The sequence below is a fragment of the Strongylocentrotus purpuratus genome, unplaced genomic scaffold (assembly GCF_000002235.5).
Source record: "Strongylocentrotus purpuratus isolate Spur 01 unplaced genomic scaffold, Spur_5.0 spur5_scaffold_18, whole genome shotgun sequence".
Lineage (NCBI taxonomy): Eukaryota > Metazoa > Echinodermata > Echinoidea > Camarodonta > Strongylocentrotidae > Strongylocentrotus > Strongylocentrotus purpuratus.
This window is the reverse complement of record NW_022145603.1, coordinates 26,713,810-26,740,342: the sequence shown is the minus strand read 5'-3', so window position 1 is coordinate 26,740,342 and position 26,533 is coordinate 26,713,810. Positions and strand designations below refer to the sequence as shown.

Sequence of the window (26,533 nt, the reverse complement as noted above, 5' to 3'; positions counted from 1 at the left end):
CAAAAGTTCATACAAGTTTATCTTTTTTTTCTGAAACAACCTTTTATCTTACACATTTCACATCTGTGTCAATGCGTCAAATACATTAAAAATTGAGAAAAATAGATTTTTATATTTATTGACCCAATGACCTATTTTTCTTTCTCTATTCTGGCTACCTCCTTCCAATTCACTCGGCATTGCAGATGGCGACGTACCAGGCAATAGTATTTACTAACGGAGCAAGAACAGGCGTACTGATGTTCTATGAGCAAGGTAGTTTCAGCTGGGATCCCCAATCGAAGGCGGTTCCAGTTAGGATTGGTTACAATTCTAAGTATACATGGGTGAACCGGTTACTAGAATCCGATCTTATTTCAAGCTACAAACCAGACCAGTCTATTGGATCACAGTCGGGGACTCAGGTATATACAGTAATTATATGATGTTGAATGGCTTTGAGTAGGTCCAGGGTAAATCTCACTAGCTGATGAGCATATTAATTAGAGCTCACAAAAGAGGGTCATTCAATATTATCATTATATGGAGTCTAGTTTCTCAATTTTGCCCATCACATTCCTCTGTTTTTGTATTGACTTAGACATTAAAACCAGAGGGCAAAACATATTTTGTCCTAGCTTATATAGGTTTTGTGCACGTGCATCAATTTTATTTTATTTTATTTGATATCTATATTTATTATTCAATATACACTGTCGCTCATAAAGTTGGAATATTTTTGTTTTACCCCAATTTATGGAATTATTTTAAAAATCTAGATAATAGTATACATTCTCAGATTCTATTGAATAATAATTTGACAATGTGTGTTTTGCGTGACTGCTAAAGCATGTGTATGCTACTATGCCTATATCAACGAGGGGACCTACGCCCTTAAGTCATAAATGACAGTAATGAGGATTAATGCCCCACCAAAGGGCACTAATATAGCACATCGACACGGTTTTGATCCTGGGGCCTCACAGTTACGAGGCCATTGCTTTGTCACTGAACCATGACTGTACGCAGCGGGGCTAGGCCGGTAGGGGGCACTTTCCATAGATAAAACAAAAACAAAGAAAATGCAATAAATTTTCAATAATTTATTGCGTTTTACCCCGGTTCCCAACATAAAATATCTTTTGTGTGCCCATGCCTTGAGCCATAATGCATGGCCGTCCAGAGGATTTGTTTATGCTGGGGACCGGGGTAAAATGCAATAAATTATTGAAAATTTATTGCATTTTCTGTTTTTTTTAAATTTATGGAAAAGGCCCCCTACCCTAGCCCCCGCTGCGTACAGTCATGGTCCAGTGACAAAGCAATGGCCTCGTAACTGTGAGGCCCCAGGATCAAAATCGTGTCGATGTGCTATATTAGTGCCCTTTTGTGGGGCATTAATCCTCATTACTGTCATTTATGACTTAAGGGCGTAGGTCCCCTAATTGATAAGCATAGTAGCATCCACATGCTTTAGCAGTCACTCAAAACACACATTGTCAAATTATTATTTAATAAAATCTGAGAATGTATACTATTATCTAGATCTATTATTTTTAAATTATTTTTAAAATAATTCCATAAATTGGGGTAACACAAAAATATTCCACCTTTATGAGCGACAGTGTACATCAACATACTTACCGTTACAATATTATGATTTTAGATGTATGATAATGACATTGTATATACAGAAAATGGTTTGCCATAAACATACGTTTAAAGTGACCCTTGTCTTAGGCCTATGGCTATGCTTCACATTTCTGTATATCATAGCCCACAGCTAAGTTAGTAATTAGTATGCATATGACCTTATGTAACACGCAATTGCCATTTCACATTTTATACCTTTCCCCTTAAAAAACAATTCAAATATTGTGGCTGTTTTTTGTTTTATTGGTTGAGGGGACAGGGGTTGTTTAATTTGTTTTTGTCTCTTTTTGTTGGTGCCGATTAAAATCGTAAAATCTGAATGAATATGTATACATATCCAATTTCTTTCTCCTTTGTAATTGCAGGGAATACTGATTTACAGACTCGACAACAACCCAAGCACGTTCGTTAACTCAGGTCTGTTCTGCTCTAACTGGTACATGGAAGACCAAGCCACCCTCTGGCCACCCTTGTGGATACGACTTTTATTTACACCTCCATGTCCGTGTACTGTTTGGCAGGCCATATCTGATCGAAGATATCGTTTCTGCAATTACCTGTTTGACCAATCAGAGCTGTCTGTGAGGAATAGTTTTTTTTTTGGTAAGTTTGCACAATTAAGTCCTCAAATCTACTATCCATTTGCTATCAGAGGTGCAATTTTTTCACGTCGCTCGCAAACAGCACTTTGAAACCGGCGTATTCAAGCTGTTTCAAACTTCACCGATACATCGATAACAAATACAAGATTTTCAATTAAAATTTGAACTGAAATATCCATTCATGTAAGCATCGTTTAGGCTTGGCCAACGTTTTTCAATAGGTACCGAGCATCATTATTGTTATTATTATTATTGTTATTATTACTTATTACATTATTATTATTATTGATATTGATATAGGACCTACTATTATTGTACATTTTCATTATTGTCACAATTGTTATTATTGTCATTATCAGTGTTATTATTATTATTGTTATTATCAGTATTTATATCATTGATATTGAAACTACTACTACTGAAACTGTTGTCATTATAACTATTATTATCATTATTATTATGCATGATCGGAACTACACTTTATCTTCATCAAGGTTTCTTCTTCCCATACTGCCAACAAAGCCGATGGCAGTTTTTCGGGGGTAGCTACCGATGTACATACTTCTTTGGGCTTCTACCGGGCTACATAATCGACTTATGGTGGAGTTCTCATTATGAGGCGTATACCTTCTCATTTCAACGGTGGCTTGGTAAGGACGAATCACACAGTTGTATTTTATATGATTTCAAAAGAAAATCACCTTTAAGCCTCGTTCAGATATGAGGCGGTATTAATTAAGTAAGCGTAAATAAGCTTTGCATTTTGTCGCTCAGTGAGCATGCATACCGTAGTTGTAGATAAATATTTCCAGGTTGTGAAAATTACAAATAAAAAAGAAAAATGAATAAATTTTAAATAATACATAAAAAAAAACTGGGTTACCTCTGGACTATTCGTGCTCATGCTATGTTAGTGATGATAATAGTAGTAATGGAATTAGACGAATACTGTACTACTACTACTACTACGCATTAGACTATTACTACTGCTACTACTAATTCCTAATACTACTACTGCAATTACTACTGCTACACTCCTACTACTGCTACGACTGTCTACTACTACTTCTACTACTACCATACTCCTACTACTATGCCCACTTCCAATACTATACTCTACTACTACTACTACTAATACTACTACTACTACTACTAATACCAATTCTACTACTAATACTACAATTAATACTCCTACAACTAAATTCTGCTACTTCTACGTACTACTTGGTTTGGCTTCATAACTTCAGAGCCCTTAAAGTTTATACCAGGGGCATGGGTAGAAAAGGGCAACATTTCTGCACATACCGCATCAATTTTGTTGCATGACCATATTTTGTTGATGCAGGGAATTTTCAAAAGGAAAATTGTCCTTAACTCTCAAATTAGTGACACATTGATAGCTGCTTGGGTTTAAGAATGAGACAAAAATTTTACCCATGTATATTGTTTTCAGAGACATTTATGGGCGATCCCACTTCACAGGTTTTCGCAACCTTCATGGAAAGCCCCGTATATAACCTTTGTAAACATAGTTAAAATTTACAGATACTTTGTATATATTTTTGATTTTTATATTGCGAAATAAAATTGAATTGAATTGAATTGAATTATATTTGATAAGAACAATGTAGCAACACAACGATACACAACGATTTGATGAATAATATATGTTGAAAGGAATAAGCAGTTCTGATCAAGATTTATCTTATTTTGTTCATACAGCAAATGATGTGCTCCCAAGGTATCACTGCTGCCAAGTAGCTGGTGGAGATTTCTGTGATTTGTACGAGGAAAGACGCCCTCCTTCGACATGCTCACGATATAGACCTCCGCGATCTGGTAAGTTTTTTTAATTTAATTTTATATGTCTTATGTTGAAAATAATAATTAGTAAGTATTAAAGCTTCATGGTAAACAAAGTTTCTAAAGTGCATAAAAATAGGCGTTTTGTTGTCGTTCCATATGCATTTACATGTGTTATAAATAAGAAATGCACAAAAGTCACCAATTCAAGCTGCTACAAAACAGCCATAAAACAGGATTTTCACCAAAATAAACAACGAGTCTAAATCATGGATTGCCAAAATAGTCATAAATGGCAAGAAAATAGCTAGAAAACGGCTAGAAAACAATGAAAAAATACAGGTATAACTGATTTTAGCTTACTATCTTTGTCATTTACGTATCTGAAAATCTGATCAGGTATAATCTCGGCAATATATCATCGTAATTGTTTTTGTTTTTCTTTGTATAATGTTGTAAATGTTGAGGTGTTGCTATCTGGACGATGATTCAATAATTCAACAAAGCAAATGATGAATATTTTCATTTGTTCTATCCGGACTTGCTCAGGCTGTTTATACACCTTTCATCAACTTGAGTGCGGATAGATAGTATATAATGAACACAATTGCATACACCATTTGTATACTATCAGTTATATTAATGTTGCATGAGATATCATTTGCCTGGTGTAGGACCATGGCAGCAATTGCCACGGTTGTTTACGTGGCATGACCATGATTAGAGATCGTAGAAGATAGGAACGTAAAATGAATAGTGCAGTCGCTAATGACTGTGAGTTGATTAGATGAAAGGGAGTCACTCGTCAGTTTCCATGTGCAGATCGGAGGCCATAATTTGCTGACATCAGATTTGGTGGATAAAAATCATTAACGTGTGTACAGGTATTAGGTCTGCACACAGCGAACCCGTAGGCCAATCAAGAAATATACCCCCTCGTCTCAGAGATCTCTGGGTGTGGAAAAGTGATATAATAACTTTACCATGTGGGGGAATGGGTGGAAAACGCAGTACGCTACATGGGGCTGCTGGTCATAAAACTGAAGGCCAATTCTGGTGACTGACAGCACCTCTTATTGGGTAACACCCGAACAGTGTTGAATTTCCCATGAGAGCTATAACTACTGAGTGTCTTTAACATGCATGATATTAACCAGGTCAAAAAAGAAACGTCAGGTGTTATGGGCATTAATAATAATTATAGTGATGATGATGATGATGATTGTCAAGAATTACTGCAAGATTGCTTCTATCCTTGTCATATGAACAGCATGGTTCTGGGGCGACCCCCACATCAACACATTGGATGGAAGAATGTATTCTTTCAATGGTCTTGGGGAGTACATTATGTTGGAGTACAACAATAACGATACATTCGTTCTGCAGGCCAGGACTGGCAAAGCCTTCAACAATAGCGAGCCTGTCGAAACAGGAACTGTTTTTACCGGTTTCGCTGCTACACAGAGCATCACAGTGGTAAATCTCGGTTAACACTTGTTCATAGATGCAGCGGTAAACTGCATCGTTTGACCAGATTAAATAAAACAATGGAAGGCCATTCTCGTAACTTAAGAATATGCGTACCCTACCAAATCGTAGTATGTCCGTTGGTCCTCCATTGAGCCAAGGAACCCTAGCTATATTGTAGTCCCGTCTGTTAGTATTTTAGACAAGTTTTTGCACTTGCCAATTTCAATTTATTCATGTTTCCAACAAAACATTACAAATCAATTATATGCATTTAAAACAAATGTAAGAAATACATGTTGGAAACAGAGGGGTCCACTTAAAAGCAATGCTTGTACAAGTGTGAACACAACCGATAAATTTGATGTTGTTATTTCTTTGCCTCTACTTGTTCTTGCCCATCAAACTTTCAGAATATCTTTTTGTTAGTATGTAAAACAATACTTTTATACTTTTTTGGTAATGATCGATTCTTAAAATCTCTTGAAAATTGTGATAAATAATTCTTATTACTGTCGAAAATAAAGTACACAATTCATTTTATATTTTTTTCTTATTATACATTTTCATTTTTTGGGTGATACGTGTGTGTATGCTGAATGTGTTCTCTTTTAAATGCTTTAATAAACAGGTGGAGTTTTCCCTAAATGACAACAGAACGGACATGAGGATTCTCGTTAACAGAACCGACGAGATTACCGACTTGACCGAGTTAGAAGGAGGTGAGAGAGGTGCAATCCAATTCACTTTTATACGTGTCTCCTTGCAAACCAAGATTGTTGTATTGCACACTTGTGAAACAATGAAATGTTGGGTGTCGCGTGATATCTTCTCAGCCAATAGGATGATCCCTAACTAGTTATTTTTGTGTTCATCAAAAATAACAAAAAAAATAATATTTTGGGTTTAAATAGCTTTAAACATATAGAATCAAATTATAACAATTAAATGTTATCATTATACTCCCTCCATTATTCTCTCCGTCGTGACTAAGACGGCTATGCCTCTGCAGATTCTTCGTTTTCATTGACGCGTGAGAATGGAACTACTGCGGACGAAATCAAGGTCAATGCTTACTTTCAGGTTGGTGACACGCCCGCTACGTCTTTCACCGTGACCTTTTCTAACGGGATTCTTCTTGTAACCATCGAAGCACCGCCGGAATACGAAGAAGATGGACCTGGCAGAGGTCTTCTGGGTAAGTAGTCAGTTTTTACACTCATCACACAGGCAATGCATTCCAGTAACTGGTGAGTGAAATAATTATAAAAAGAGGCAAAAGACAAAGACGAAAGCATTCAATTTTATTAAATATTAAGAAAATTGTCATTTCGTTTCTCCAGGCAATATGAACGGCGATAGTTCAGATGATTTCTTGCTCCGAGACGGCACCACTCTCGAGGATTCACTAGCCACAAATCTTACGGACAAGGAGATATTTGACTTCGGACAGTCATGTAAGTTGATCTTTACTGTGTTACGATTGAAAATTCTCAGACTTAACCCTATTTTGACTGGGCTATTTTAGACCAGGTTTTTACTTGGGGGGGGGGGGGTCAATTTGACCCCTCCCCCAAGATCTCAGCCGTTTTACGGCCGATCACCGCAATATTGTGCATGCATGTCAAGTGAAGTGTATAGAATACTATGGTAATTTCAATTTTTTGAAACATTCACTCATTTGCTAATTTATGGTAATTTATGGAAATAAGGTCATCAAATTCACATTTTTACCCATGAATCATGTATTTTTCATATTTTAGCATTCTTTTTCACTACATATATTCGTTAGACCCTTTAGAATAATAATACAAAAAAAAAATTGGAAGAGCCAGGTAATTCCTCATGTTATCTGTTGTTTTGATAATTTCTTATGTATTTCATTGTTTTTTAACTCATGTATTTCATTGTTTATGTTGTTTTATTTCACTTCTAACTACAATTCAACTATTTTGACCCCAAAACAAACACCTAATCTTTAAACAAGACCAAATAACCAATGTTTTATCTCATTTTAGGAAAAAATAATAGTTTCATATGTTTTGTACACAAATCACAAAAATCAGTGATTTTGGGGCTGACATGCAAAGACAAAAGGTCACGTGACTTTGTAACTATACGTCCAATTTTCAAAAAAATTGTTTGTAAAGATGCGTAACACTAGAAAGGAAAACTTTATATCTGCCATGGTTCCGGAGTAGTCGCTAAATTACTACAGGGGGGTCAAATTGACCCCTCCCCCCCAGTTAACATACGTTAAGCCTCGTGCAGATATGGAGCGGTTAACCGCAGGAATTTTGTTAACATGTAAAATTGGAAACAGCGCAACAAACGTCCGCGTATTCACTTGAATTATCCCATATATAGTTAATAAGAATTCCAGGGTAAATAAGCGAGGATAAAAACTTGTCATTTTTATAATTATTCATATGATTATCATTACTAAAACAGTAGTCGAAAAATCTGTCTTTCCTAAAATGAAATCTCCTCATTGCAAACCCCAGAAAAAATAAACGAGGATTAATCCCTGTTGTCCTAAACATACTTTTTGTTAATCATTTATAATGAATTTCTTGTTTTTCCATGTTGTCAAATTATCCTCATTGCTCCTACTATACATTGGGTCAATGATCACCTCTCAAACTATTGCCAAAATAGCCTTTTATGACCTTATCCCAAATCACCTTATTTCTTCATTGCAAACTTCAGGGCAAGTCAGCGAGGCCGAGTCCCTGTTCGAGTACGGCGAGAGGAACTGGACCTACTACAACCCTGCTAATTTCACACCAATTTTCCTGAGTGACCTCAAGGCTCAAGACCCCGAGCGGACACGTGCTGCAGAGGAGGCATGCGGTGATGATGAAATGTGCTTGTTTGACTACCTTGCCGTAAGCCCAGAACTGGGAGCTATGACAATGGAGGCCGGGAATACATTTGATGACAACCTTGCCAACCTAGGTATCGATTCAAGCTTTGCCTCCCATTTTGTCTCGTTTACATAATTTGCAGCGGAAAACCGCAGTGGCTTAAACAACAGCGTTTCTCTTTTTATGCACTAAATAATGAATTGCACGTACGTGGGAATAAATCAGTTTTGTAGATTCACAAAACAAACGTCCAATGCGTATCTGTGTGTCATACAAAGAAATATACAAATACAATGCAGTATGCTCTTAAACATTACCAAAAAAAAACCTTCATAACACAGTAAACTGCCATGTTTACAGCAGCCTATGAGAACAAGCTTCTAAGATTCGGGAATAACTATAACCATTGAATCTATAGGTCTAAGCCAAGAAGGTATTGTATATAGTCTTGGTTAGCATGATTAGCATAGATCTGTGAGCAGCAGGATGTTTAATATCCTTTCTACAAGTATAGAACGATTTCTGTATAATTTGTTGCACAATAATATAATTTTTAGAGTAGGCTATAGTCGTACGTCTAAAAAATGACGCCTCGTTGGCACCTGACATAACATGTAGGAGTCATCGATCATCATCATCATCATCATCATTCATCGATCATCATCATCATCATCATAATTTATTGAAATCACATTTTCCTTCTTACAAAGGATTATCGGTACTGACTTTCCCGCCATGATGACATTCCTTCCCTCCACTTCTTCTTGTCTCAAGCATCCTCTTCATTTAGACAAACCTTTAATACTGCTTTCTTTCTTCACCGCATCTGTCCATGATATCCTCGGTCTTCCTCTCTCTCTCTTATGCCATTCATTTTCAGATCCCAAGCTCTTTTCACAGGTTCATCATCATTTCTTCTCAACACATGACCCATCCATCTCATTAATCCACTTCTCTTTACCACTTCTACCACTGTATCTTCCAAACCCAACCTTTCATATGCCCATTGTGTCCTTTCTATTGGACGGTTTCACACCACATTCCATATGAACATTTTGGGAACATGCCATCTTCTTTGGCTTGCAGCAAGTTTGGGGGAGATTGTGGTGGTGGAGTTAATAAAAGATTAAAGTGTCAACTTCTTTTGTTATCTTCCTAATTCTTTCTCAGAAAATTTCCCGCCGAACGTAACTATGATCACTGATACCAACAATGTTCTTCAGGAAAAAGAGAAAGTACTATGTGTCACAGTTAACGAAACTGTTCAGCTGATGTTTACGGCTGAAGATCCTAATGACGGGGATATGGTCAATTTTACTTTAGCCGACTCTGTTCCAGATGGTGCAACTATCAGTTCTGGTAAATACAAAATATTTTCAATAATTGTAAGGATAAGTAACTTGAGAGAAAAATTAATTTTATTTTTGTGCATATATACGGGAGAGTTCTCCATAGCTACCGGTATGTTACAATTAATCCACTGACCATTTTGCCACTTTGAGATTCACAGATTACATGGTAATCTCAAATTTCTAACGTTTTAACTTTCTTATCAACTTATTATTAGTCAGATTTATTGCACTCATTTGGAATTCTGTTTCTCTTATGCTAGGAGTCCACTGGGCCGTGCCAGTTGGCGCCAGTTTGCGCCAATGCAATTTACTGTGGCGCCTAGTGTCGCCAATAAGGTGCCTAGTGGCGTGTAGTGGCTCAAACTGCCTCCCAACTGGCTCGTGGTGGCCCGTAACGGCACCAAATTTGAATGTGGCGGCAAGAAAATTTCAAAATTTTTGAAATTTTCGTCGCGCCACTTGCATCGAGCAATCAGCGCCAAGTGTCCGCCAAGTGGCACCAAATGGCGCGAACATATCACCCTTTGGCGCAAACAATCCGCGTATTGGAATCCACTGGAATGTAATGGCGCGCGCCAAGTTGCGCCAATGAGATTTCGCGCCACATGGCGCCACTTGGCGCCAAGGGGCACCTTGTTTGCGCCACTACGCGAGCCAAACGGCACCCGATTGGTGACTACTTCGCGCCAAATGCCACCTGATTGCCCGCCATTCGGAGCCACTTGCCGCCTATAACAGCAGGGCGGCATCGCAGGATTTTCTCAGTGATGGCGGCAGTTCCCCAAGCTCTAGGGATGAGGTTGTGCTGGGCATCCTCCTGGTCCAACATGCGGACGTCGCATGCCTGATAGTGCTTCCTGATGACGTTGTGCAGCATGACGGCAGCTTCAATGAGCAGGCGGACTGTGTCTGGTTCCTGTCTCATCTGGCCAACGAAGCACTGGAACCGCCGAGCCAGAATACCAAAGGCATTTTCAACCACACGCCTTGCCCTGGACAGCCTGTAGTTGAAGATCTTCTGCTGTTGGTCCATGTTACGACGGCCATAAGGCTTCATTATGTACGTCCTCATGGCGAAGGCATAGTCTCCCACGAAGTACGGCATAGGGTGCTCTTCATCATCATGGGGAAGAGGAGCTGGATCTGGGATGCCTAAAGTGCCAGCTTCAATGCACTCCTTCAGTTCACTGTTGTTGTAGATCTGGGCATCAGACTGATGGCCAACCCCACCCACATCGATCCACAGGAACTGGTACTTTGAATCTACCAGAGCCATCAGGACAACCGAGAAGAACTGCTTGTAGTTGAAGTAAAGGCTGCCTGATTTGTTGGGCTTCTGGAGACGGATGTGCTTTCCATCATAGCCTCCCAGACAGTGAGGAAGATTCCATCTGGCTTCAAAATCACCTGCAACCTCAAGCCAGCCTTCATTGGTTGTGGGGAGGGAGATGACTTCTGCAGCATACTCATCCACTACCGCTCTGGCTTCATCAGGGACAAACTTCTGGATGGTTTCCTTGCCCATTCGGAAGTTGAAAGACAGCTCGGCATAGGTGGCCCCATTGGCGAGATGGCGCAGGAAGACGGACATCTTGAGACCAGGGGAATGGCCTTCCTGATGTGGGTGTCCTTTTTCTGCAAGTGGGGTGTAAGCCTGACCAACAGGTCATCAAACATCTCTGGGGACACCCTGGTGTAGTTCTTGAACTTCCTCCTGTCATTCTCACTCAGCTCTTCTATCAAAGTGTGGTACTGTCCACGTTCGGCCCTCAACTGTAGGTGGAGCATGGGTCTAAACCACCAGTTGTGCTTCCTTTTCTTCTTAGGAGGCTCTTCTTCTTCAGGATTGGCCAGCATAAGTTGATAGGCAGTGGCCACCTCAGCATCTCTCATCATCTTCTGATGGAGCAGCATCATCACTCCAACATTATCAAAAGCCTCAGACATATCAAAATTGTAAATATTTAGTAGAGATGTTGTTCATACAGCAGCTGAGGAGGGTCTGAACCAGGTAGCCAATGGCCGGTATTTATTTAGTCGGCAAGTAGCGCCAAGCGGCGGCAAGTTCAAACCAATTTGGCGACCTTTGGCACAAACTAATCACCAAGTGGCGCAAAGTAGCCGTCTATTGGCGCGAATGGCGCCAACAGGGTGAATTTTGGAATCAAATGGCCGTGTAATGGCGCAAACTGGCGCGAACTGGCGCAACATTTTGGAGCAAGCCGGGTGGCATTTGGCGCAGGCCATATGGCACCCAGTTTATTCCACTTGGCGACACATGCCGAGCGGACATTAATTCGGCGCCACAGCGAGCCACTACGCGCCAATCACATAATCTTTGGCACGAACTGGCACCAACTGGCGCCGGCCCAGTGGACTCCTAGCATTATATTTTGTTTTATGAACTTATTAATTACAAAGGTTGGGTTAATGACCCTTTGAAGAAATACTGAACTAAAAAGATATTGCCCTAGCATACTGTTTATTGCACAGTACCATTTCATGGTCAACTTGCCGACAGTGCGTAACCCAATGTTAAATTCCCACTTCGCAAACAGAGGACTCGATGCGAGAACCAATTAGAGGAGGCGAGTTGGCTCAGTCGGTAAAGCATCTGCCTGTCAAACCAAAGATCGTTGCTTCAAATCAAACCCAGGCGGATGAATGAAGCCTGTGTTGTGAGTTTAATAGCATGCCCCTCCCCTGTTCATAGACGCAGGCTATATGTTAAGTGTAAAACGCTCTGTTCCGTTCTTTGGATATGATGTTAAGTGGGGGCACTGTGTAGAGGAGAGTCACCACCTTTGCACGTTAGGAACCCACTGCACATTTTGTATACCAGTGAACTAGCTGGCCCACCTACACATCCCTAATCAGTTATACCAGGATGAGAGACCAAAGGGTTACAATGATCCAGTATGCTGTTCGCCTTCAAGGTAGAGGTAACACCAGATATTTAATAATGATAGTAATAATTAACAGGGCAGCTAGGGAAGTAGCGAATTACAGGACCATACTGCTACAGCTGACCTGAGATATGCCAGAGAGGATTTTACAGTATTGGCTCTGTATTGGCTGTATTAACAATTACTGTCTTGTCTTATCTTTCAGATGGCTCTTTTGAGTGGACACCATCGAGTCTCAATGTATCAAGGATTGAGGTCATGGTCAGCGATGACCGAGGTGCGCAAACAGTGGTCTCCTTTAAGGTCAAGATCTGCGAATGCATGAACGAGGGCGTATGTGACTTCCAGACCCAAGCCGTAGGCCAGAATCTCAACGCTAATGGATACGCGGTGAGTTGATTGGTATTTGCATACACTTAACACCGAAGTGCTAATGTCATATTAGCTTGTCGTCCAGATTACGTTAATTTTTTAAGGTTGTCACATGCAATTGTAAATGTGAACAACAGCCATTTCAGGTATCAACACATTTTTTAACCTTAACTTCTTGGAAGGAAACCCCATTCTCACTCACTTTGAAAGTGGTCTTAGTTAGACCGCTCCAGAGGAAGGGTCTTGAGGAACGGTTTGCGAGCATACACACTCCGAGCAGTTTTTAATGGCTCAAACCGCTCCACGAGTCAAAGTGGTCTTGTTGCTATGGCAGCTCAGGTCAGCAGGTCAATTTTTTCACGCGCGGAATACAAACCGTATGTACTGTACTACATGTTTCGCACCGAAGGTCACTAGCTCACTTCCGTTCAAAGTACGCTTTCCGTTCACATTGCACGTTAGAGCGCTCCAAACCGCTCTTAATAAGACCCGCTCCTCAAGACCACCTCGGAAGGTGGTCTTCTGGAGCGGTCCAGAAGTCCACTTCCTGGACCACTTTGACCGTTCTCACTCACCTAAGAACCGCTCCTGAGGAACGGGTCTTACTTAGAGCGCTCCAGAGCGCTCCAACGAAGTGAGTGAGAACGGGGTCGGAAAGTCCCAAAGACGGCAATCAAATTGGTTCTTTGCAGCTCAGATAATGTTTAATGTTTCATTAATCTACTTAAAAACAGAAGTAACAAGTCATTTGTTACACATGTAACATACAAATTTGAGGACTAAATAATGTAGGAATGTATACACTTATTTACATTTGTTAAACATTCAGGTTGTCACGTGCAATTGTACCATCGGGTGGTCAGGTGACCATTGTGAAGTAGAATTCGACGCCTGTGCAGGGTCTCCCTGCTACGAGGCGGTACTATGTATGGACGAACTCGCTGGGGTAACGCCTGAATTTCAGTGTGGTGACTGCCCGCCAGGCCTGCAGGGGGACGGGGAAACATGCTATGGTATGTGGTACCAAATCACTATAGCTTTGTTCTAATTTTGAAACGGTGAACCATTTTATTTAAAAAATTCCTCCCCCCCCCAAAAAAAAAGATAATAATAATTAAAACATATGCCTGAAGCAAAAATCAGAGAAGAGAGAGATAGAGGAAGATGAAGAGAAAGAAGAAGAGGAGGAAGAGGAGGGGGAGGAGGAAATGGTAGTGAAAGACGAAGCAGAAGAATATGATAGCTAGTGACTGGACCTCTGTAAGCTTTCATTTCACTTTATAAGATGTGTAAAATGACATATTTGTATTGGTAAAAACTAAATATTAGCAAAACATATATGTGTATTTCATTAGTCCATATTTGCAACTCTTAACCCAATTGTTAAATGGGTACCTCTCAGGAGTACTCATTGCAATTACGGCTGCCAGAGCTAAAGCCACCCTCCAAACTTCGGAAGCACATAGGAATGGTATTTCAATATCAATATGATAGGCGCTACTCAAAAACAGTTTATTATCATCATTATCACGATTTCTCTTTCGGAATTTAAGATGTCAACGAATGCCAAAGCAACACGACCAACGACTGTGATCAGACCTGCCACAACATCCTCAATGGGTACTACTGTTCTTGCGACGATGGATTTACTCTTTCTCTGGATAAACATTCGTGTATAGGTATGAAGGCAGGAAGACCATGGAACCTAGGGCTCCTGCAGGGCCCTGTTTCATTAACATTTATTATCAATAACAAATGCAAAATTTCTATGGTGTATTTGCTCTCAGTCGATCAAACGCACTAATTTCAGTAGCTTATATTACAGCTACTGTAACATGTCTTTGAGAACAAGTTTTATGAAATAGGGCCTTGGTCCGAGCAAACCATAATTATACTAGTAAATATAGTCCTTTGGCGGTTGATGAAAAATAGACAAGAAAAGAAGAAAAACTAGAACAACCAAAGGAGATACAAAATATATAAATTTTTATTTTAAAGCGTTTGTTAAAAAATGACAAATTTATTAAAATCCAGCGTTCTTCAAAAACTTGCGAGAGGGGTTCAACAGTTACTAAGTGCGTAATATCACTTCTTCTAATCTTATATAAGAACTGAATTATTCATATCCCTTGTATATTTGATGTTTATCATATGTTATTCGTAACTCAAGAAAGGTGGACTAGTTGAATTAGAGCCATCGTTGGATTCTCAAGAAACATTATCATAGGCATGTCAAACATTAACTGAAGTTCATGTGCATGGTGTATACACTATTTTGAATTCACAGGAAATTGTTAATGATCTATCCGCGAAAATCAGAATGAAAATAAGAATGATAAAAGTTGTCATAAGTCTTCCTATCTTTATGAAGCATAAACATATGTATGCCTCTTCAGAATCCTGATGAAACTAATTTGTAAGTGTTTTTATAACATATATTGTATTCCTTTTTTCTTAATTTTTTAAACAGACAACGCAGGTTGTACACCTACTGCAATGAACAATACTGGTTCTCCAAATTGTACATGTGACCCTGGTTACGAGTTTGATAATGGAACCTGTTCAGGTGAGATTTCTTGAAATACATGTGTATACATATAAGTTATGTAAGATTATATCTATATACGCTTCATCATCCAGATGTTATAAAACCATAAATTACAAACACGATAGCAACTAAGTTCGGAAACTCAACCTAACACAATTTCAATAGCTGTGTGCATTGCCTATGGAAATGTGCGAACATGACAGTGACTTACCTATTCCGATTATGATTTCTGAGGATTGAAAGCACATCTTACTACTTGAAAGCAGAATACATTTAGCCAACCCTTATTCATGCAAAACTGATGAAAAGTATCTGAAGTAGAACATGTATCTAAAAACATATATATTTTTAAAATATAACTGCACTATAACATCCAAATACAACGAATGTGGGTAATTTTATTAATGTCTGAACAAAGTGATGTGTATTATTTGTTTTATAAGATGATATTTTATAACATGATTTTACTAATGACCGGTCATTAGTAAAATTATATGTCAGGCAAAAACATGAGTATGCTCTCAACCAATCAATTGATAAGGATCCGCTTCATCATCTTATAATTCTTTATAATGTTCAAGCGCTGTGATGGTAGCCATGCTAAACCCGAGGTAATACAAATTGAGCGCCAGGAGTGGCAATGCATGTGCCAGACATGAGCACTATACAAGACTTTACTATCATTGTTATTATTACAACATGCCTGGAGTTAGATATTGTAAAAAGAAACATATATTTGTATTAGATGCTGCTTATAAGTATTTGCATGCATGGTGATACAGTCAATAAAGAAAGATTACAGACAATCCTTTTCAGGACTCCCCAATCCACCCCCTCTCTCACATGGTGCAACCTATAAACCTTTAAATGTTTTTTATGTTTATGCAGATTTTGATGAATGTTCGGAAGGAGTTCAGAATGACTGCCCTGAAGTTTCAACATGTATAAATACAGACGGGGACTACTTTTGTAACTGCATGGATGGATATAATACAGTCAACGAAACAAAGTCATGCGAAGGTAAATACAACCATTACATGTCATAAACATATCGTATTGAGAGAGATAGTTGTGACATGCCCACGCATATGATCCTTGAGTGGCGTATGCGTGTGCTCGTCACAACCTTCTCTTAAAATACGCTACAGTCATAAGAGTTTGGCGACATTGATTATAATTAGTAGTAGTAGTAGTAGTAGAAGTAGTAGTACATGTAGTAGTAGTAGTAGAATTAAAAACATGTGTTATTGGATTCCCATTCTGTATTTAAAAAAAACATGCATTTTTATATATTGATTATAGATAATTGATGATTAAGTTGTTGATTTTTATATCATCTTTTAAAACTTACAAATTCATGTGCATTAATATTACATTTACATTTGATTCATTTACATTCAATAAAATTTATACAATGCAATACATGACATTGTGTAGAAAAGGAAAGCAATTTAAAAATATGCTTGATTTATATATGAACAAGATGAACATGATATTGCAGGGTTACAGCATATATCAACATGAATCTTGATGAGCTTGCAGCCTTCAGTTAAGCTAAAGATTAGATATAAAAGGTCGGGAGTGACTTGCTGTTATAATAAAAATATTAAAAAAGGGGGATGAACGCTTGTTTTCTAACTACAATAACAACACCTGTTGATATAATGAGACGACTTAATAAAGTGAATGATTATAGGGGTTAGCCTACATGTTGCTTTGTAGTAGTTAGGCTATTTGCTGTTACCTATCTGATAATCACATACCAGCATTATCTACATAGCTTTGGCTATTTTAGGCATGTTTAATTCATTAATGTTTCATCCCTTGATTATTATTTTTTGTATGTTATCATTTTGTATCTGATTCACATTTGCTTTTTTATCTGGTATTGATACGATTATGTCTTTTAACTGCAAGACCAAGATTCGAAACAGTGCGGCAACTGATCTTATTGCTAAATAAATGTGTTTGAATAAATGTAACATTTGATTTGTCCCCATTAGATATCGATGAGTGTGCTACTGGCAACCACATGTGTAACGGAAGTTTGAATCGTGTGTGCATGAACACCGTGGGGAACCACACCTGTATCTGTAACACAAGTTATGCCCTTGTCGACGGATCATGCGAATGTAAGCTTTGATATAGTACAATATTTTCACATTTATTTAGGTACAAATATTTAGATTCTGGCTCAGTTTACACTTATTTAAAAAAAACTTTTATACATTAACCATGTAATTGATTTCATGCAAACAAAAAAAGGCTAGAAACATAGGTCAGATTCCAGGAGTTAAACAAAAAATCAAGGAGTACACAATGTCAGTGCTTATTTATCATAGATTTTGTTAGTAAGTCAACTCCCTGTCTAACCTAGTGTGTGCTTGTCTGCATAGAAACTTAAATCTCACCATTTAAGGGATCCGGTAACTTTGTCTTAGACCCTTTAGAAATAATCCTTGAGCTCATGCTGCAATGATAATTATAAACCTTAAGGTCAGTCAGGAACTCCATGACTTTTACAAGCCGATCGCCTGTCTGATTATCAAGATATTTATGATTGGAATTACAAATATTGAAAAACGTTCGCTGAACGGTTTTCATAACACTACAGTCTATTGGGGAAAACGGTCACTCAAAGATTTTTACTTTTTTGAGGCACTTCTTGATCATTTTGAAGCGCGATTTTTTTAGGGCTTCAATATTACACCATATCACAGACACTGGTAACATGTAGGACCGTGTATCTCAGATTTAACATTGTTAAACGATCCCTTTAATCGGGAGGCGGGTATCAAGGAAACACATTCCTGATAGAAAAAATGTTAAAGCACCTTTAAATTGCCGTCCTTTCCAAAATATCTCCCGGCTATGCTTCTTAATATTATAGTACCATGCCTAAAGAACGTTTGACACGTTACAAAAAGGAAGGAAGGAACTTTAGAATATAGCCGTAGAGTAGCATTAGTGTGTGTGCATGAGGTGGAGAATAGAAAAACGTAGATCGCGAGATTCCTGTAAAAAAAAAAACCTTTCCGTCTTTTGGACTCCGAGCTTCAGGTCCCTCAGGGGTAAAACCTGCGTGCATGAAGTGCATGCGCTCAATCATTTGACTACCTCGTTCTTAGGTCAACAAGTTGCAGCTTTTCGCAACACAACGTTTTGCTAATCCATCTAAAATTCATTCAGCTTTCATTTGATATTTCTCGTGTATTTCCAATAATGCTTTCGCTTTGATATCAACTAATGAGGTGAGCTGACTGCTTTAAAATGTATTTCATATAACTTTTTACTGATAGCTGCTAACTCGTACACTCTGGAACTGAGGTTTGACTTCATCAATGACATAGCAATCCAGCATTATACAGACACTGAACAAAACCGGAACCGACTAGCTGAACAGGTAAGACACATTATCACATAGTAGTTCTTGGCATCTACCCGATTGCTAAACTTGTTGCAGGCGCCAAGCAATGTTAGTGTGTTTGTATTTGGATTTTTGCAGACGCAAATCAATCAGATATGATTTTTTTACGTCTGGAGACCAACTTTTAACGTCACCAGCTGGAAGACGTGACTCAGTTTTGAACCAGATTTTAGGTGAAAAAAGTGAGAGCTGACCAAGTGAATATACCACTAGACCAACGCCAATCTTTATCCTGTCATATTAAAGGATATTTTCTACACACCTTCCTTCGTTTCTTTTTTTAAACAATGATAAATGCCAAATGTGAAATTTCTATGACAAATTTGCTTTCATGCAATCAAATACCATGACTTCAGTAGCTTATAATTATACAAATTATTGTAAGTTAATTATTATTGATAACAATTTTTATGAAAAAATATGGCCTAGTAATCTTTATTAAATTGATATTGTATTTAATTAAAAAAATGAATTTAAACCAACCTATAATATAATGTTAACCTATTGAAAAGAAAATAACAGGTATAATTTAAGCTTTCTTTTTAAATAATTTAGAAATGAGATTTCTTTTAACGAGGAGGACAAAGAATTCCATACAAACACTTAAAAAATGGCAAAACGATTTTTATGCCTCCGCTACAAAGTAGCCGGAGGCATTATGTTTTCTGGTTGTCCGTCCGTCCGTACGTCCCGTTCTCATGATCGCGTTATCTCAAGAACCGATTGATGGATTACCGCCAAACTTTAGTCATGCATGTATCTTGCAGAGCCAATGAACTGATTAGATTTTGGGGTCACGAGATCCAAGGTCAAAGGTCACAGGGCTCATTATGTATGCAAAATAGCTCGTTATCGCGTTATCTCTAGAACCGATTGATGGATTCCTGCCAAACTTGAGTCATGTGTGTATCTCGCAGAGCCAATAAACTGATTAGATTTTGGGGTCACGAGGTCAAAGTTCAAAGGGCTCATTATGTATGCAAAATAGCTTGTGATCGCGTTATCTCTAGAACCGACTGATGGATTTCTGCCAAACTTGAGTCATGTATGTATCTTGCATAGCCAATGAGCTGGTTAGATTTTGGAGTCACAAAGTCAAAGGTCACAGGGCTCATTATGTATGCAAAATAGCTCGTGATCTCTAGAACTGATTAATGGATTCCTGCCAAACTTGGGTAACGTATGTATCTTGCAGAGCCAATGAACTGATTAGATTTTGGGGTCACGAGGTCAAAGTTCAAAGGTCACAGGGTCATTATGTATGCGAAATAGCTTGTGATCGCGTTATCTCTAGAATCGATTGATGGATTCCTGCCAAACTTGGGTCATGTATGTATCTTGCAGAGCCAATGAACTGATTCGATTTTGGGGTCACGAGGTCAAAGTTCAAAGGTCACAGGGCTCATTATGTATGCACAAATAGCTTGTGATCACATTATCATGAGAACCAAAAGACAGATTACTATCAAACTCAAGACATGTATGTGTATCTTGCAGAGCCAATGAACTGATTAGATTTTAGGGTCATTAGGTCAAAGGTCATGGGGCGCATTAAGGATGCCTATAAATAGCTTGTGAATGCATTATTAAAGACGACAGATGGATTACAATCAAACTTGAATTTTAAAAGTTGCTTCCGTACGGTTTGTAAAATTGCTCTATGGCGGAGGCAACATTTTCGACTGCGCGCAGTCGAAGTTCCATCTAGTTTATTTTTTTGGATGACTGGATGTTTATTTCCTTTTTTGAAATTTCTATGAGTATTAAAGTTATGAACTTGGTGGTTTAAAGAAAACTTGTTCAAGAAGAAACCCTTAGAATATGTCTTGACTCGAAATACTTGACCCATTACAGGTGTTTGACCAGCTTAACAGTACATCTGTTATAGGAGATGGGAACCTTGCAGATGTTATTGTGACTAATTATACCGTGGTCGGTGGCAACGCTTTTGTAGAGTTCCGGATCGACTCGTTCAACTCTGAACTGAACGCTACCTTCTTAGATTCTGTGTTTACTGACTCCCTTCCGCCTAACCGAGTATTTGGTTTGAATAACCGGATCGTTGAACAAGGTGAGATATGTTATTATGCCTCCGCCACACATAGTGAGCACCAGAGGCATTATGTTTGGGTTGTCCGTCCGTCCATAATTATTTTTGTGAATGCGGTATCGGTATTAAACTTAAGAACGAAGCAAAGTATCGATCATAGCAAAACTTTGTGAGAGTATGTATGTATTACCATTTTCGGCTCGTTTTCTGTGTAAAAAATCAACGGGTCTGGCAACAGAGCTTTATTAACATGTCACAATATGGCATACCGCCCTCTCCTAATTTTTGGTTTAAGGTCATTTTTCTAAGGAATTTTATCTTTCCAACCATATGAAACTCGTTTTGATTGGTCAATGTTATCCCCCGCAACTCCAAGATGTAAGACCATCACATCTTTGCCGAGTGAAAGCGATTTCAGAACCCAATTGTATGTCCCTCAGAAATCATGTTCGGATTTGTAATACAACATTATCATGTTTAAATAGTTGACAAACAGGCTTTTGAAATTGCATTTATTGTAATAGGTTGATTTTTTAAAAGTAGTTCTTATCCTGTTTATACATTTGAACACTGTAATTGCCAATACTACCGGTACTTAGAAATGTACTTACAAACGGTAGAGAAAACCATATTATTATAATCTATATTCTTGATACTTTTTTCATCTCACACGTATGTTGTAGACGTCAACGAGTGCTTAGTGTTCACTGATGCTTGCCGTAATGGGAATTGTACGAACACCTACGGGAGTTTCTACTGCACGTGTAACGAAGGCTTCCTAGGAACGGGAACAGATTCTTGCGAAGGTAGAACATTTTTTTTATAATTGTTACTGGAGGTATAATGAGAATTAATCTCCTTCAATTGAAACCCTTAAAAATGAAATCGTTTATCTCTTATCTTGCATCTAAACAGATGTCTTGCTTGTCATGATTACTCAATTATACATCCCTTGTTTCCCATGCTATTTGAATTTGCATTATTACTTATTGGCTTCGCTTAAAGAACTAAAGTTTTTTTGCTGACACTTTTGTATGATAATTCTTAATAATAGAATAATGAAAATATATATGTAGTATTATATCAACCAATTAATTGATTACAGATTATATTTTTCCCGATTAGTTCCTGTTTGTAAAGCTGCATTTTATTATTTCAGTGTTTCTTTAAATCCAAAGTACAATTATGATTTTACCCAACTCCCCAAATGTCTAGTTGAATACCTACATTTTGATAGTATGTTCTTCTAATAGTGTTTGTGTACCTATATGTTATGATGTTCGTGATGGTATACAAGTTATATTTAAGTATTTAACTATTTAATTTAGTTTATTTTAGTTGGGTAATTAGTTTGCAATTTCGCAATTGGCCGAGATGAAATGTTACTAACAACATATTTCAATTCAATTCGACTCAACGTCAACATGTTCTGAAGGAAAGAAAATACTGAAACAAACATATTTTTTATAAATATATATATATATAGTGTACATTAGCCTTATTATGAGGACTGAGTAATAGATAAGCACAGCTCTGCTATAACATGAGAAAAGCATGGGAAATCGATGTATACTTTAATGTTTCAGAATCAAAATGATGAGTAATCGACTAAAATCTAGCTAAAGGTCTTACACACATCATGCACGTGTGCAAGCAGAGCCCCGTTTCATGAAACTAATTATCAAGAGCAAGTTACAAATAATTGTTAAAATCTATTGAAATCGTGCCATTTTATTGGCTGAGAGAAAAATTGTCATAGAAATTTAGCACTTATTTGTTTATGAAATGTGGCCCAGAACGAAAGTTTGGTCCAAACATTCTTAGCTTTTTAGTGTCATATAGTGGTAATAAAGGCATCTCAATATCAATCTTTGTCAGTGGATATTCATTCAATGATATTCTTCCAAATAAATAATAAAAAACTCACAAATTAATTTGAATCTTTATCAAAACTCAATTTTCTCTTTAAATCTATGACAATTTTTGCAAATGCCTTTGTAATATACTTTGTGTTTTTGATGAACAGATATAATAGAATGTCTGGGGGAGAATGACTGCCAGCAAATATGTTACAACGAGGAGGGTGGATACTCATGTGCGTGCTGGGATGGATACGAGATGGATGGTAGCGGATTTAATTGCACGGGTAGGTTCAATGAAGCAAAAATTTACTGTGAATGTGTTTACATGCTCCATTGCTAAAAATGAAATCTTTTGAGTTTTAAAAGTAACAGTACTATGGGCATAATATATTCACCATTATCACTGTTGTTAAGAGATTTCCCAAGTTTAAATACACTGTTAAGTATATAAAAGCAAGTTGTGAGTAAATTACCTGACGCACTCGTCCACGCTAGATTAAAAAAAGAGCTCGAACGGAATCCAAGTCCAACTTTGGTTTCGGGTGCGAGGTTTAATATTTATATCCTTTATTTTCTTCGTACTCTTTGTATGTTTGCCATATAATTGTTGAACTTTCTGAATATACACGAGTAGAAATCCACTCTTTGCAGAGTCTTATTTGTCGATTTTCACTCACTTTGTAGTGGAAATCAACGTTAACAATAGTGTAATCCACACTCACAAGAATACTTTATAGGCGAAGGCCACTAAAAAATAATTTGCTTTAAATAGATGCACAAAAACACGAGATACAGAGAACAAAATAATAAGTAAAATCGGATAACTAATAAAGAAGTTATGACCTTTATTCAAAGTATGAAAAACTATGGAACTTTTTTGAAAATCACTACACAAATTGCTAATTTGGTTATCCGTTTGTGACGTCATTGTCTCACTTTTTATCAACTGCTCTAGTTATTTTTATCACATTCATTTCCCTTTTTATCCCCCGAAACTTGATTACCCCCGCCTTTACCCAGGTAATATGATGTGTATCATCTTTCAAAAAAATCATACTTTTTTCTGAATATTTGTCATTCATAATCATTGATTTTTATATAAATAGTTTATCAACATTCACATTTGTCATAATTTTAACTAAAACAAATTACTCTTTATTAGTGCATCTACACAAAAACATATTACTATCATAAACTTGGATGCTGGTGTGAGGAAATAATATTTTTAGGGGGGAAATTAGAATTTTATATAATCAATATAAAGAACAAAATTGGTGGATAGTGAGGCATTGACGTCACAGACTCATGAGTGAGTTGCCAATTTATCTTGTGTTTTTCAAAGCTTTCATGTCATTAACAATTCATAGCTTTCTTATTAGTTATCTGAATTTGCTCAAACTCTTTGTATTACATGGTTTTGTAATAATTCATTGTAACGATCGCACGTTGCAATAGGTGATGGTCAAGGCTAGTGAAATCATCTTGGGGTGATTTTTTAAAAGTCTTTGTGATCTTGAAATCACAATACGCAAATGTCAGATTGCCAAATTCAAAACAAGAATGTTTACTTCTCTTAGATATTGACGAATGCTCCAGGAATTCATCTGCCTGTGAAAATGGAATGTGTATGAACCTGGTCGGCTCTTTCAACTGTTCATGTAACTCTGGATATGAATTAAGCAATGACAACATTACTTGCAGTGGTAAGGATTTAATGGCTTATTATGTACCTATATGTTATAATTGTCATGATGGTATATAATTTATTTTTTAGCATGTAACTATTTAATTTAGTTTATTTTAGTTGGGTAATTAGTTGGCAATTTGGCAATTGGCCGAGATGAAATGTTATTAACAACATATTTCAATTTAATTTGACTCAACGTTAACATGTTCTGAAGGAAAGAAAATACTGAAACAAACATATTATTTATAAATATATATATATATATATAGTGTACATTAGCCTTATTATGATGACTGAGTAAAAGATAAGCACAGCACATGAGAAAAGTATGGGAAATTGATGTATACTTTAATGTTTCAGAATCAAAATGATGAAGGCATCAGAAGATCAATTCTTGTCAATGGATATTTCTTCAATGATATTCTTCCAACTAAATAAAAAGAAACTCACAAATTAATTTGAATCTTTATCAAAAATCAATCTTCTTTTTAAATCTATGGCAATTTTTGCAAATGTCTTTGTAATATACTTTGTGTTTTGATGAACAGATATAAACGAATGTCTGCAGGGGACGAATGACTGCCAGCAAATATGTTACAACGAGGAAGGTGGATACTCATGCGCGTGCTGGGATGGATACGAGATGGATGGTAGCGGATTTAATTGCACGGGTAGGTTTGATCAAGCAGAAATTTACTGTAAAAGTGTTAATATGCTCCATTACTAAAAATGAAATTTTCTGTGTTTTAAAAGTATCAGTATGGTCATAATATATTCACCATTATTGCTTTTGTTAAGAGATTTCCCAAGTTGAAATACACTCTTAAGTATATAACTCATTGTAAAGGTCGCACATTGTAAAGGTCGCACGTTGCAAGAGGTGATGATCAAGGCTATTGAAATCATCTTGGGGTGATTTTGTAAAAGTCTTTGTGATCTTGAAATCACAACACGCAAATGTCAGGTTGCCAAATTCAAAACAAGAATGTTTACTTCTCTTAGATATTGACGAATGCTCCAGGAATTCATCGGCCTGTGAAAATGGAATGTGTATGAACCTGATCGGCTCTTTCAACTGTTCATGTAACTCTGGATATGAAATAAGCAATGACAACATTACTTGCAGTGGTAAGGATTTAATATAAAATTAGTGTCACCTTTTCATCGCATATTTAAAATCTGAATATGAAATGAACACTGACGGTTTTGCGTTAAAAGGTAAGGATGTAATATCACCTTAATGTCACCTTTAGGAGAAGCCGGAACATTTGATCCGCTTCTGTTACGTTTTGCATTTATAATAAAGAGCGATTTGATTAAAACTAATCATTACACTCTCTCTAAATTAGTAATGCAGAGTGAAACTTATTAGCACTATTTTCGTGAACAAATCTGTAATTTCTTGTTGATTTTTCGTTAACAAATTTCACGAAATTTCATTTAACTTTTTTGTTTAAACTATGAAAGAGTGGAGATAAAAGTAAATGTTGCCAATTTAAACGGAAAAGCCGATTTATCTAGATCTTTATAAAACTCTAAACTGTTGTTGGTGAAGAAAAAACATGTTTGCTTTTCCTAGATATTAACGAATGCTCTGCAAGTCCATCTGTCTGTGATTCTGAAAATGGAGTGTGTACGAACTCAATTGGCTCTTACAACTGTTCATGTACCCCTGGATATGAATTAAGCACTGATGGTATTACGTGCAATGGTAAGGATGCAATTTCAAATCAGAGTCACCTTTTGGAGATACTGGGAATTTAGATCCAATTCTGTTCATGTTGTCGTTCATGAAAAAGAGCAATTTAATTAAAAGTAATCGTATAACTTCCTAAATTAGCAATGTCGGTAGGGATGTAAAGAATTTGAATTGATTTACAAAGATTGTAGAGGGGTTCAACAAAGCTGTTTCCACACAGATTATCATTTCTGCATTCAGAAAATAAAGAAAGATAATA

At 37.2% G+C, this 26,533-nt stretch overlaps 1 protein-coding gene across 1 annotated transcript in view; it reads left to right on the top strand.

Moving 5' to 3' along the window:
• The window catches only part of LOC100890582 (mucin-like protein), a 46,069-nt gene that overhangs the window by 3,229 nt on the left and 16,307 nt on the right, over positions 1-26,533 (top strand). The window contains exons 4-27 of the mRNA XM_030988891.1: positions 186-404; positions 1,998-2,235; positions 2,729-2,884; positions 3,957-4,073; positions 5,308-5,513; positions 6,136-6,226; positions 6,499-6,702; positions 6,848-6,961; positions 8,214-8,462; positions 9,542-9,730; positions 12,835-13,019; positions 13,831-14,014; positions 14,555-14,680; positions 15,472-15,567; positions 16,438-16,569; positions 17,553-17,681; positions 18,849-18,952; positions 20,831-21,047; positions 21,710-21,832; positions 23,053-23,172; positions 24,466-24,591; positions 25,124-25,246; positions 25,578-25,703; positions 26,155-26,286. Of these exons, the coding sequence (XP_030844751.1) occupies positions 186-404; positions 1,998-2,235; positions 2,729-2,884; positions 3,957-4,073; positions 5,308-5,513; positions 6,136-6,226; positions 6,499-6,702; positions 6,848-6,961; positions 8,214-8,462; positions 9,542-9,730; positions 12,835-13,019; positions 13,831-14,014; positions 14,555-14,680; positions 15,472-15,567; positions 16,438-16,569; positions 17,553-17,681; positions 18,849-18,952; positions 20,831-21,047; positions 21,710-21,832; positions 23,053-23,172; positions 24,466-24,591; positions 25,124-25,246; positions 25,578-25,703; positions 26,155-26,286 (3,706 nt within the window). The remainder of the gene's footprint in view (positions 1-185; positions 405-1,997; positions 2,236-2,728; positions 2,885-3,956; positions 4,074-5,307; positions 5,514-6,135; positions 6,227-6,498; positions 6,703-6,847; positions 6,962-8,213; positions 8,463-9,541; positions 9,731-12,834; positions 13,020-13,830; positions 14,015-14,554; positions 14,681-15,471; positions 15,568-16,437; positions 16,570-17,552; positions 17,682-18,848; positions 18,953-20,830; positions 21,048-21,709; positions 21,833-23,052; positions 23,173-24,465; positions 24,592-25,123; positions 25,247-25,577; positions 25,704-26,154; positions 26,287-26,533) is intronic.